Source organism: Triturus cristatus, chromosome 5_2 (assembly GCF_964204655.1).
Source record: "Triturus cristatus chromosome 5_2, aTriCri1.1, whole genome shotgun sequence".
Classification (NCBI taxonomy): Eukaryota; Metazoa; Chordata; class Amphibia; order Caudata; family Salamandridae; genus Triturus; species Triturus cristatus.
In genome coordinates, this window is record NC_140588.1 from 369,182,053 (window position 1) to 369,196,246 (window position 14,194).

General features: G+C 49.5%; 1 protein-coding gene across 1 annotated transcript in view; it reads right to left on the reverse strand.

Annotated features, from left to right (window-relative positions):
* Positions 1-3,411: 3,411 nt before the first annotated feature.
* NRN1 (neuritin 1) overlaps positions 3,412-14,194 on the reverse strand; it is a 49,683-nt gene continuing 38,900 nt past the window's right edge. The window contains exons 2-3 of the mRNA XM_085607214.1: positions 8,680-8,824; positions 3,412-4,581 (exon numbers count right to left, since the gene is read on the reverse strand). Coding sequence (XP_085463340.1) covers positions 4,341-4,581; positions 8,680-8,824 — 386 coding nt within the window. The 3' untranslated portion in view covers positions 3,412-4,340. The remainder of the gene's footprint in view (positions 4,582-8,679; positions 8,825-14,194) is intronic.

Consider the following 14,194-nt stretch of genomic DNA (forward strand, 5'->3'; position numbering starts at 1 on the left):
ATGAAAAAAACTGGGGGGTCTCTCAAAGGGGCGTGACCAATGTAATTAAGGGCGTGGCTTAAAAACACCGAGGCTACAAATGTGTGCTTAGCATAGTGTGCCGCCCCACTTATAGTGTGCTGTTTCTGTCATTGCATCCAGATATATGATACAAGTAACATTATACCTACAACAAGTCAGGACAATTCGCTTTGTCAATGATTGTTAGTTGCATAAGATAAATAAACAGCAACTATGGCTTGTTATATATAATATTTAAAAAACTTCCGCTTAAAGCCCTGGTGACACCACAACAATGTTGCTGCTCCTGAGTTTTAAAAAGAGAATGGCAATTCGGAGAAAAAATGACTCTCTTTAAAGGATTTCCCTTCCCCTGCAACGCTCACCTGGCGTGACGTCATACCGTAACTTCTCCACAAGTGAAAAGTGAGCAGTGTGAGCAAAAAAACACAGACCGCCTGTGCCAGGACACAAAACAGAGCCCGATAGAGACCCGTTTCGAGGCCTCCCTACAGGACTGCCGGTGCTCAGCATCGGTGAGACCCGGCCCACTTAAAGCCCTGCCTGGGGCCATTTCCTTCCTTTCTTGTAGGTACACGACTCCCTTGGTAGGCCACTGGTTTTTAGGAGCTTGCATCGCCTAAGCACATACGTGTAACTCCGAATTTTTCCACAGGTGCTCAGCTCTGCCTCGGGTCAGAGCAACCGTTCATGGCACGGCTCTTGGTTCGAAAGGATGACCTGGAAAAATCCCAAATGACCAGTTAACAACATATGTTTGCACTGTCTGCGGTGCATGAAGTTGTCTTCGTTCGTCTGCTTATGAAGGGAACATGAGACAGGCAGTGGAAAAGAGGCGTAAAAGTCTAACTGTTTATTAAAATATCAACTATCAAAAATAAAAGCATTAACGATATTAGAAACCCATCAAATCGAACTTCTACCACGAAAGCGGTGTTTTTTGGTTGGGCGGAGCACATGCATTAAAAGAATGAAAGGGCACGTGCAGGGTGCGTAATAAGCTGGACACAAACTTACTTTCGGGGTCGTGCATTCATTGGAGTGAGTAATTGCGGAAGTAGCTTGAAATGTAGAAATTCACATTTTTTGGAAAGATGACAAACTGGACTAATTCGTTTCTTTGATAGGGTGTTTGAAATAGCATGGTGCATATGAATTCTATTTAACCATACCGACTGACAAATTGAAATCTGGCGGCACGTTGTGTTAGTGCTCAATCCCAGCCACGTGCCCGTATAGAAGCACCCATTCTGTGCGTCCAGTGAGCTTCGACGTGCGTCTGACGTCATACTCCTACTAACAAGGATTGGCTATGAGCTCACTGGTAAAGAACGGAAATTTTTTAAACAAACTTACTTACAAAGTTTCCGAATTCCACGCAGCATTAGCATTACTGTTCTCAATGCGTGAACTTGTGCGTGGATGTCTCTGTGCATGTCAGTGTTGGTGTGCGTGTGTTTGTGTGGTAGCTTACCTTTGTGTCTTTGCCGGTGTATCTTCGTGAGTTGGGGGTACCTTTGTATGTATGATTTCGTTTTTGTTTGTCAGAGCAAGAGTGTGTGCGCTTGTGAGCACGTGCTAACGTGGATGCATACCCCTATCACTGCCTATGTATTCTCCTTGCTAAATAGTTCATTATTTCATTGACCCATTTCAGCCGGGTACGTGTTTCCTCAATATTTAAAAGGAACGGGGCTACCTGAAACATACAAAGGAGTATGTCTTAAGTATGCAAGTCGTCGGCCACTACCAGTTCTAATCCAGCCTCCCCTTTACTGCCTTTTTCTGGGTCTCTGTGAGCAGCTAAGTACAGACCGTGCAGTAGATGTTGTGCCCAAAGATAGAACGCACACTGCTTGCCTGATTGGTTTACGCAGCGTAGCTCTGGTATAGAGGGGCAACTGTGCTACTATGGGGGCATTTACGTGAGCATGCAGCGCGGGTGCTTCGTGAACAAACGAGGCACTACATTGCGAACTGCAAGCACGAATACGCCAGCCATTAGAGTAGCCTGTGTGTCATGGCCCCCACTTCAAAGAAGGAAATGTCGCCCCCGCCCCACCCTGCTGTTTGAATGATAATACACAGCAATAACCAGGGTTCAGCGGTCCCCTCAGGCATCTGGTCCCGGTGCCACTGCACCAACGGTAGCTGCGGCGCTGGTGCCGGCACAGCTCAGGCCTGGGTCAAAGCCCCATTTTGCTGTGAACTGGACTCTACCACACGCATGAGACACCCCTCCCACCAGCCACCCGGCAAACGAGCCTCGCCCTGTTTCCCTTTCTCCTGTTTACTTCCCCTCCAAGGCTCCTAGGCCTATAAATAGACTCCGCTCCAGCAACCTCCGCTGCCGGATCAATAAGCCCAGGCGCAGCCGTCCAGGCGGCGGACCGGCCTTATTAATTATGAATGAGCGCATCTGAGCCCGGGCAGCGTTGCAGCCCCTCCCCCTGAGCTCCACCGGGAGTCTGGGATGGAGGGGTCTAGCCCCTGCCCCGTCCCCTGCAAGTAGCTGCACGCCTGCTCTCCGCCAGGCACGGGTCGCCTGACTCTAAGTGCTCTGTCTGCAGCAAGAGCACGTGACCCGTCAGGACACACGTCGGGACGCGCTTAGAGGTTACCTGGCTTTGTAGCAACAGCAGTCGAGGCCCAAGGGCGTGTGGGGGGCAGTGGCAAGCCCAGCCTCTGCCCTGTGTGTGCTTCTCTCTGCCTGCCACATTCTGCAGTCTGTCTGTCTGTCAGCATGGATGCAACGCACACAACTCTCTGTCCACCAGGCACCCTCACTGCCAACCAGCAGGCGATTCTCCACTCACCGTTAACTCGTGGAATCCCTGACCCCTTTTTAGATGGCTTCGCCCAGACGGCGTAGCTAGGGTGCTCTAGGCCCTCGTGCAAGCTGGCAAACGATTCCCCGTTATTGGCTTGAAAGTGGAGAAAACTGCTACAACAGGGGTGCAGATGACCCTCAGACCTCCAGTGGCACTCACTGCACCACTGACAGGAGGAAGGCTAGCTTCACACCAGCATCAGGCCCTGGTAAGCATGTTCCAACCAGCCCACATTGCAAGAGGCCACACTGGGGTCATGGAGGAAGTCATGGTTAAATCATGGCAGACAACTATGTTCAGAAAGCAACCCCTAGCCCGCAGACTACCGATGCAATGGGAGAGTGGCAAACTGACCAGTCTGGCTCTGGGCACAGGCAGGAACTGTGGCACTCACGACTCGCCCCCCCCCCCCCCCCCATTGCTATACTTTCTACTTGGACATACATATTATACCTGTCTGCTTCAGATCAAAGTTCACCTCATGACCAACTAGTTTCCGGCCACACGGCATCCAACAAGCAAAAAGCACAGCGCCTTGCAGAACAAACAACGCAACATCCACTTCAAACAATAATATTTATTTTAATACTTTTTAACTATACTTTGTAGCAAATATCTCTTTTTTGCTTATTTCAGTTAATAAACCTCTGTAAGTACATCTGTTATTCATTTATTTTAAAATCAAGGCTCTGGTTTCATGAAAATCTTGTGTTTTTCTTTTGCCGTAGTTGTTAATACATTTAAAGCCCCCTGTGTGTATGAGTGCGTGAGTGTTTGTTATACGGTTGTAATATTCAGGTTTACTATGTGCAACATCTAAAACAAGAGAATGAAACTAAAAAGGCAGTGAAATCGGAGATATGCCTTGGCAACAGCGGGTAAAGCTACAGTGCAGCCTCCCAAAGCAGCAATGCATCCATTCTGGTGTGCGGCGCTTCCGTTTCCGGGTCAGTTCCTTCTTTCCCCTCTTGAACCTGTTTCCATACTCCATGTACTAGTTGCGGAGGTCCGGCCACACACTACACAAGTCACTGCAGAGGCCTAACGCTGGGAGGCGGGAATTGTGAATTATTCACCGTATGTTTCGCAGGCCAGGAGAACGCGCATCTCGCCGTCTTTCCTCACTTTCTTCTTTTATTGTGGAGAGCCAGCCTTGGTTGTTTTTATTTTTTTTTTATTTTCCTCTCGCTTATTGGTTTTGATAACGATATTCGATGGCTCTCGGCCGTTCCTGAGGGTTTTATTTTCCTTATCTGCGAAAAGGTACCAGGGCTGGGGACTCCTTATACTTGGCTGGACAGAGATCAGTAAAGCTGAGGTCCCGTTTTGGCTGTTGCTGCTTGCTGTTTGGTAACATTTGGCGAATAAAACACAAAATAACGGTGTAAGTCCGTCCCGCCAATCCTGTGGCGCGGGGTGTCGCGGCACCCTCTGCAGGCGCGAGGCCTCGGGATGAGTGATGGGGTCCGCCAGGCAGGACGGCAGGGGCTAGAAGACGAACCAGGTGACCAGGGCAGGGAGGGCGGCCAGCAACAGGGGCAAGAGGGCGGGCATCGGCGCGTGGAGCCCGGAGGGGCCCGAGCCGTTGCTCCCCCCGCAGAGTTCAAAGAGGCTGCCTTGGAAATCGAGGTTTTTGGACTCCCGTTTCAGTTTTTCCCAGATGTCTTTCGCGCCTTCCTGGCAATCCGTAAGGGCCGTGATGGTGCAGGCGTGGAAGTCGTTCCAGTATCTGCAGGGTGAGAGGGGGAAACAAAGAGTAAAGAGGGGTAGGTTGGCATGGCTTGTCAAACTCCTGCGGAGGTACCCATAGGCCACAGCCTAGTTCTCCACCCCACAACCCAACCCAAGACACGCTCCCCTGCATGCAAGTGAGATTCTGGGGCCTTGGTGACGAGCACCAATCACAAAGGACAGCCCAACGCACCACCCTGTAGCCTAGATCAAGGGTGTCCAAAGTAGGCACAGGAGAGCCACGTTCATGCCAGCTTCTCATGACAGCACAGCCTTTATCTAGATATACCCGACAGGTAGGTACCCCGCCCTACTGGCATGTAAGCCCAACCCTGCACGCACTTAGCCATATTAATAGGTAACCTTGTGATCCGAGCCCCTGGCACACACACTAGCATACAGATATAAATGTTCAAAGTCAGACCCACATACAAACAAGCACTCCCCAGCCTGCTGCAGACTACTGTAGAAGGGAAAAACAACACCAACATGCCAGCACAACAGGCCAGCATATTATTGGGCACCCTCAGACATAAACGGCAGGGGAGCCCACTTTGACACAAATCAGATTTTGAAAAGCATTTGAAGGACATCAATCTACACACACTGAGTATGTCCTCACTATTTTACTCGTCACTGATTAGCTTGGAAACTTGCATTCCTTCTGCCCTCCTAGCTCCACGCTGGACACCCTTAATGTAGGAAATATTCAGCCCTGCGCGCCACATGCACAAGCGCACATTTTGCGGAGTAGTCGTCAGGGAGGGGCTGCCGGTGCACCGTGAAAGTAAGGGATCTGACGTGTCTACCAAATAAATGAAGTTTTAAAGAACATTCGCTCTGAATCTATGCAGGTCCGCCAATGACCTTCTCGGGTCGGGGATTTTGTTTTATTGTTTTTGGGGTGCGGGAGGGGAGTATCTATTTTCACATTAATAGGAACCCATCTGTGCATTGAGGGCTCGTGCAAGAAAAAGCCAGCGCCGAACGTGGCAACACAAGAGGGAGCGTGAGGGGGCGGTCGCATTTCATGAGATAAGCGTGGAAAAAAAGAAACACCTGTGATTAAAAGAGAAGAGGGCGATTATCGAGGGAGCCTGGAGCCATGATGCAGCCTAATAACTGCTAGAGAGGGTGAGGGTGCGCGTGCGCGCCCCCGCATCCTTCCGGTTACAAACAGTCTGTTTTTAGCAGGACGTGAAGAGCTTCTTGTTGAAACTCGCTTTGTTTTGTCCCAGTTTCCTATGACAAGACGGGGGCGCGGGTGGGGGTTATCAAAGCGAGGCTCTTGCTGAAAGTATGTTTGGTGAAGTGTTTTTAAAAGAGGGCGGAGCCGCGTGGCAGCCATGAAGCGCCTGTGCTAGACAGGTAGAGGTCGCGTTGACGTATTACCCGCACCCCCCACTCATAGCCGCCCCCACCTCCCGCTATAATTGGCGAGGTCTCTAAGCCGGGCTGCAGGCCCCAGCTTTTGGCAAGTTTGCAATATATAATGAGAGTTTGAGGGGCAGGGGCGGCAGAGAGGGCGTCTCGCCTGCAATATCTCCCTTGTAATGGTGTCTCCCAGAGGGGGGCTAAATCTGCTCTCGTCTGCTGTCCGTAAACCGGCACAGCCGAGTGACAGCTCCGTTAAGGGAGGGGCGCTTGAACTGCCGCGCCGGTGGTCTCACCAGAAGCTCTCTACCGGCTTTGTACAGGGCCCTTTCGGGTGCGAATCCGTGGCACAGATTCGAAAACGAGCCACAAATAACTGCGCCATTAACGCGTCTCAAATGACCCGGGTGCATTTTCAGTTGTGAGTTATGATTGCGATCGACGTGTGCGTGGTGGTGCGGGTTTAAAGGGTCCATTTCTAAAATAATGACTTTGAGGATGTTAATGAGGGTAGGGACACGTGTATGAAATTAGTAGAAAACACATAAAATGATGATTTAATATTTTTTTTCGAAGTAATGTATTAATAATGTGTGTGTAAGGTATTTTAGGGCGTTTAAGGGACAGTAAAGGGTCGGTGAAATAGGGTGAAAACTGTGCATCAGGCATTAATCTGCGGGTATGTCCCCTAGCATGTTTGAATGCATATATTCACCATGCAAGTGACATGGTATGTGAATCAATAAACACATGATTTGGAGTTGGCGAACTAATGAAAATACATTTCCCATGTGAGTTGCTGCAGTTCAAAAGGCAGAGGGGATGTCGCCACGGTAGTACTCAACAAATGTTTTAACATTTTAACTATTATTCGCATTCTACATTTTTTTCCCTTACTTTTGTGGCGTTTATAGATTAACTGAAATGTTCAGGGCAGGGTTGAATTTTATATACTTATATATTCTCTTTTTTATATTGTGTGACATATGTCGAATCAGTAAAATATGTCTGACAATGCCTGCCCTGAGAAATTGCAGGTTTTACTGCTTGACGTGTAGTCTCAAAGCATTTTAAAGTCATAATATGTTTTTTGCCGTGCTGTCGTTTCCTGTGCGGGTTTTGTGAAGCAGCAACACACAAGGGTTACATTCCTGCCGTGGGATACAATATCACCACGTATATCTGTGTGAGGGCGGAAAGAAGCGTCATCATGATACACACGAGGCGCCGCCTCCTGTGGGTCATCGCCCCTCCCACTCACAACAATAGTAATACAAGCATATCACACTCAGTGTATCAGAAAGAATACAGGGTTTATTGTATGTTATTTTTCTTCTTAACTCTTATTCGTAGCAATCATACGTATTTAACCCAACCCGAAAAAAGAGAAAAATTAACGTGGCTCAACCCAGCGTGCACTGTGGTTATAACGTAGACATTACCCTCGTAAATAAGCACACTGGCTTCACGTTTATTTTCCATGGGGTGTGACATGTATTTGTACACCTCGGCATGTGCTGTACTGTTCAGACGGTGGATTATTTTTTATTGCTGACGGAACTCTGGCCTCTAGCTCCGTTTTCTGCAAGTTCACGGTTCCCATTTTTGTGTTATCGTCACTAGAAAGGTAGGAAACGCACGTTTTCTCTCACAGTCTACACACGGAGAAACCGGAGGGACTCTCTGAACCCGGGGTGAGCGCAGAGGCAGGGGTGGACACATTTTATTACCCTCTGAAGGTTGCGCGCGATTAATCAAATGTGTATTTAAATGACGTAGTCTGCGTCTAGTGGAAAGAGACGTCCACAGGGACGGGGCCTTCAGACGTGCCGCCCCAGGCGTGGCTTGTTAAGCTCCCTTACCCCCACCCCTCCGTGCCTGTGCATTAATACGAAGACGCACGAATGCGAGCAGGGGAGCTGTGGCCCGGGGCAGCACACTCCCCTCTCCAGCCCTCATACCGAGGCAGCCGGCAGCACCATCTGGGCTCCGGTGGGGAGGGGCCACGCGGGGGTTGGCCTTTAGAGCTGGTGGAGGGCTGCGCCGACCCTGGCAGGGTGAGTGCTCGCCAGAGAGGCGCCACGCCAGTTGTGTGAGGGCACAAATGCTGGTGCGAGAGAGAGCGAGAAATTGGAAGAAGCGCAGAATTGTCTGTATTGCCAAGGGCAGACGCCAAGAAAGCGCATTTTAGGAAAGAAAGATCATGTGAGTGGTCTGAGCGGGATTTTTGTGTGTGTGCACCAGCGTATGTGTAAGCAGGAAGCGCCGAGGAATGCAAATCGTATGTGAGAGAGTAGTGGGAAAGAAGGGAAGTGGCGTGGCGACTCAGTGGGGATGTTAGTAAAGAAGGAAACAAGGAAGGGAAACATGTAGAAGGAGAAGAATGAAAAGAGGATGGATTAAAAGAAAAAAGAACCCGAAGATAACGAAGGAAGAGTCAGCGGCAAGGGAAGAAAAATGGTATGTTTGTGTAATCTGGAAAACACAAAATGTGATACATCATGCATTTATTGAAATATGACCACTATGTTAATCTTACCCTTGAGCCTGAGCATTACTCTGAAAAAACAACTTAATTCCTGTCAGCATTTAATCGCCACAGCATGCAACAGCACCCCACCTACCGCCCCGCCCACTCTTCCCTTTCAGGCGAGGGTGTACAAGCATGCGCGGGTACAAGAGAGTGGAGGGAGAGCGAGTATAGCTAAATAAGCCTACTTACGAGCAGATGGTCTTGAGGTTCCGGTCATCGTCCAGGTCCTGTGGATAGTTGGCCATTTTGTCGCCCAGTGTGAGCAGGCAGTCCGAGAAGCCCTTGAAGACCGCATCGCATTTGCCCGCTGCCCTCACCGCCTGCACCAGGTACGCTAGGGACAGACAAGCAACACCGTCAGCACCAGCCAAGCTGGACAGCTCCCAGCAGCAGCTCAAGCCAAACACCGCCTGCTCTAGATCACGTGCACCCTAAACCAAACACAGCTGTTCCTGGATCCCCTACAGGCCAATCCAAACACATCCCGCGCTAGTTCACACACAGACCGAACAAAATTCCCCCTACAGTAGATCACACGCAAACCAAACCAGACACATCCTGTGCTAGATCACATGCAGACCAAACCAAACTCATCCTGCACTAGATCACATGCACCCCAAACCAAACTCTTCCTGCGCTAGATCACATGCAGCCCAAACCAAACACACCCTGCACTAGATCACATGCAGACCAAACAAAACACACCGTACGCTGTTTCACATGCAGAGCAAACCAAGCACACCCTGCTCTTTATCACATGCAGACCAAACCAAGTGCATTGTGCATCAGATCACATGCAGACCAAACCAACCACACCCTGCGCTAGATTACATGAAAACCAAACCAAATGCATCCTGCACCAGAGCACATGCAGACCAAACCAAATGTATCATGTGCTAGATCACATGCAGACCAAACTAAACACATCCTGCACTAGTGCACATGCAGACCAAACTGAACACATTGTGCGCTGGATCACATGTAGAGCAAACCAAGCACACCCATCTCTACATCACATGCAGACCAAACCAAGTGCATTGTGCGCTAGATCACATGCAGACCAAACCAACCACATCCTGTGCTAGATCACATGCAGACCAAACTAAACTCCTCCTGCGCTAGATCACATGCAGCCCTAACCAAACACATCCTACACTAGTTCACATGCAGACCAAACTAAACACATTGTGCACTAGATCACATGCAGACCAAACCAACCACATCCTGCGCTAGATCACATGCAAACCAAACGCATCCTGCGCTAGAGCACATGCAGATCAAACCAAATGCATCGTGGGCTAGATCACATGCAAACCAAACCAAATGCATCCTGAGCTAGAGCACATGCAGACCAATCAAACGCATCATGCACTAGAGCACATGCAGACCAAACCAAACGCATCGTGCACTAGATCACATGCAAACCAAACCAAACGCATCCTGCGCTAGAGCACATGCAGACCAAACCAATCGCATCTTGTGCTAGAGCACATGCAGACCAAACCAAATGCATCCAGCACTAGAGCACATGCCGACCAAACCAAATGCATCCTGCGCTAGATCACATGCAAACCAAACCAAACGCGCCCTGCGCTAGATCACATGCAGACCAAACCAAACGCATCCTGTGCTAGATCACATGCAGACCAAACCAAACACATTGCGGGATAGCTCACACGCAGACCGAACCAAACACATCCTGCGCTAGATGACACACAGAGAAAACCGAACACATTGTGTGCTAGATGACATGTAGACCAAAGCAAACACATCCTGCGTTAGATCACATGCTTACCAAACCAAAATCACCCTGCTCTAGATCACACCTAGACCAAACCAAACACACCTTGTGCTAGATCACATGCAAACCAAACACACCCTGCAATTGATCATATAGCAGACTAAACTACACATATTACGTGCTAGATCACATGCTGACCAAACTAAACACACCCTGCTCTAGATCGCATGTGTACCAAATCAATCACATCGTGGGTTAGTCACATACAGGTCAGACCATACGCATCCTTCGCTATACAACACTTAGACCAAACCAAACACATTGTGTGCTAGATCACATGCAGACCAGATCAACCACACCCTGCCCTAGATGACACACAGAGCAAACCAAACACATTGTGTGCTAGATCACTTGCAGACCAAACCAAACACATCCCGTGCTAAATCAAAGCGGACCAAACCAGACACATCCTGCGCCAGATCTCATACTTTGCCAAACCAAATACACCCTGCTCTAGATCACCCACAGACCAAACCAAACACTTTCCATGCTAGATCACATACAGACTAAACCAAACACATTCTGCACTAGATCACATGCAGACCAAACTAAACACACCCTGCTCTAGATCACACGCAGACCAAACCAAACACACCCTGTGCTAGATCGCTTGCAAACCAAACACACCCTGCAATAGATCGCATAGACTAAACTACACATATTCCGTGGTAGATCACATGCAGACCAAACTAAACACACTGTGCGTCGGATCACACACAGACTAAACCAAACGCAGCCTCTTCTGGATCTTGTCCAGGCCAAATCAAAAACATCCTGCCCTACATGACATGCAAACTAAACCAAACACATCCTGTGCTGGATTACATGCATAGCAAACTAAACACAGCCCATGCTAGATCACATGCAAACCAAGCCAAACAGATCCTTCCCTAGACCACATGCAGACCAAACCAAACACATCCTGCACTAGATCACATGCAGACCAAACGAAACACATTGTGTGTCAGATAACATGCAGACCAAACCAAACAGACTCTCCTATTATTTTATGTAGATTTGTAGAGCGCTATATCACCCAAGAGGGTATTTTGGAACTGATCAGGTGTGAGTCTACCCAATCCGAGGGCCTAGGGGGACTACTTGAAAAGTTGGTCCTCAGCTACTCGCTCTTCTGGATCCAGTATAGGACAAACCAAATACATCCTGTTATAGATCACATGCAGAACAAACCAAACAGAGCCTGCTATGCAGCCCAATGAACCTTACTAAACACCACAAACCAAAACATCTTGCCTTTGGCTACATTATTTTCTACCAATAGCCAAAGTCTTACAATATTTCACACATACTACAACACAGCCTGTCTTACAATGTAATACACAGGACTAGGACACAGCATGCCTAATGCCATAGAAGACATTATTACAATACGGCTAGACTTTTTGACCAATGCACCTCAGTACAATACAACTTGCCTTAAAACCCAATACAGATTGACTTAAACTCCATAATCATCCACCAAAACGAAGAATATCATACAGATCTGACATAATACTTCCTGCCTCACTCCAGTTCACACCTACCGCAACATAGCCTGCAATGCAGTACAAATCACAACTTTTAGATCACAGCCTGCTTTACACCCTTAAACGGGCACATGCAATATAGGCAATTCAAATTACTACAACACCTCATTTCTTATAACCAATGCACATAACCACAATATATTCTAATTTATCCCCCATGACCACACCCAAAAAATACAACCTGCCTCGGGCACACTGATTTGTCTTGTAAGCCAATACATATTACTCAAACACAATCTGCTTAAATCCAAACTCATATTACTAACCCTGGGCGTAGTTCGCGTAGTAGTGTTACGCATAGCTACGCGAAGTGCATAGTGCACTGTTCGCACTGATTGCACAGTGCCGGATGCTTGTCCGCACTGTGCAATCATTGCAAACGGCATCTTGTACAGTGCAAGTGGTCGTTTTCTGCCGCTCGAGTAGATCTGTACTCGCGCGGCAGCTTTCTCAACGCGGACTGGTAGTTTCTCATTGCGAGCGGTCGTGAGCATACGCGACCACTCGCAATGAGAAACCTGACCTCACCACGTTGAGAATCTCGCCGGGAGTTTTTTTTTCCACGCTCGCGATCGGCAACTTGATGTTGCTGATCGCGAAAGAGGAAAAAGTCTCGCCGGAATGTTATTTTGCTCTCTCCCGGTCGCCAACTTGATGTTGAGGGCCACGAGCAAGCAAAAAATGCCCGCTACGCATTTTTGCCCTGTGTTACGTGCAATTTGCGTAGTGCGTAGTGGCGCAAACTACGCGCGCATAGCGTAGTCCTACGCCCAGGGTTAATTTCTAGAACACATCCTACCTAATACCATGCCTCACACCCGTAAATATATTACTAGAACACATCCTGCCTAACATTCCAAATCACATTACTGGAACACACGCTGACTTACATCCTAGCACACACTACAAGAGCACATTCTGCCTTACATCTATAAACATATTACTAGAACACATCCTGCCTTACACACCTATACTCAGTACTACAACACACCCTGCCTTAAATCCTAGCACACACTAAAATACATCATGCCTTACATCATGCCTTACATCCCAACTCACATTACAAGAGCACATCCTGCCTTACATCCATAAACACATTACTAGAACACATCCTGCCTTCCACCCCTATACACAGCACTACAACACATCCCGCCTTACATCCTAGCACATACTACTAGAACACAGCTTACCTAACTTTCCCAACTCACATTACTGTAATGCATTGTTGGACAGGCCACATAAAGGGCTTGCTCCCTCCCCGCATGACAGGGCCCGAGCCCCGGCCCTCCAGGTGTTACCCACAGAAGCAACCCGCACCCCGTCTCATACGGGACTCCTGCCCCCGGACATCTCTGTATCATGGGGCCGAACCACTACCGGCTCCCTCGCCCGGCCCGGCCGCCATCTTGGACACTGCACCACGAGGCCGCGTGGCCTCAGCTCGACCCTAACCCTGGGCCTGGCCAGGCCCCGACATCCCGGCACCACCATCCACCCAGGAGGTGAACGGACCACTTGGCAGGTCAATGGGAGAAAGAAGTGTCGATGGCTCTCCCCCGCCAGGTGCCGATCGCCCCCCAGCTCCCCCGGGCGCTGGCTCCACCCCCCTGTTGGGTGTCTGGACTCCCTCATCCCGGACCTCCCGACCTCCAAGTGCGAGGGTCCGGACATCAAAGGGCGCCAGACCTATAACTGGGGCAGCTCCAGAGCAGGAAGGCAGTTGTATCCTGGAGTCGAGAGACACCGTGAAGAACTCATCCTTGATGGACTACTGGCGCTGCCGTAGCCCTGCCTTGCGAACTATCGTCCTGCCTGCTGCCGCTGCCGCAACCTTCTGCATCCTTCATCCTCGTCGGGACCTGCTGGCGCTGCCGCGGACCGTTGTAACTACCACCTTCACCGGGACCTGCTGGCGCCGCCGCGGACCGTCACTACCTACGATCATCTCGGGACCTGCCGGCACTGCCGCGGCCCGTCCATCTAGAACGCCGAGCTCGAGGATTGTGAGCTATCCATCATATCATCGCATCTACCAGATTGCTAACAAGACTGTCCCGCTACCCCCTTTCCCAACCAAGAGACTAGAATCGAGGGGACCCCTGAGTCCTGACCTCCTTGTACCATTCTATCGTACCTAAAGATTGCTTATAAAGAACGTTAAACCTTATCTTCGTGTGGTGTACATCTGTGGGGGGGAAGTTACTCGTCTGTACGATCGCTGGAGACGGCTCTCCCCGGAGACCTCTCCCCTTGTCCTCGGCCGACCCTCCCGGTCCGTCTAACATTGGTGGCCAGCGGCGCGATCCGAATCAACGCGTAATCGTACAGAGAGTAGCTCACCCCACGACGAAACCAC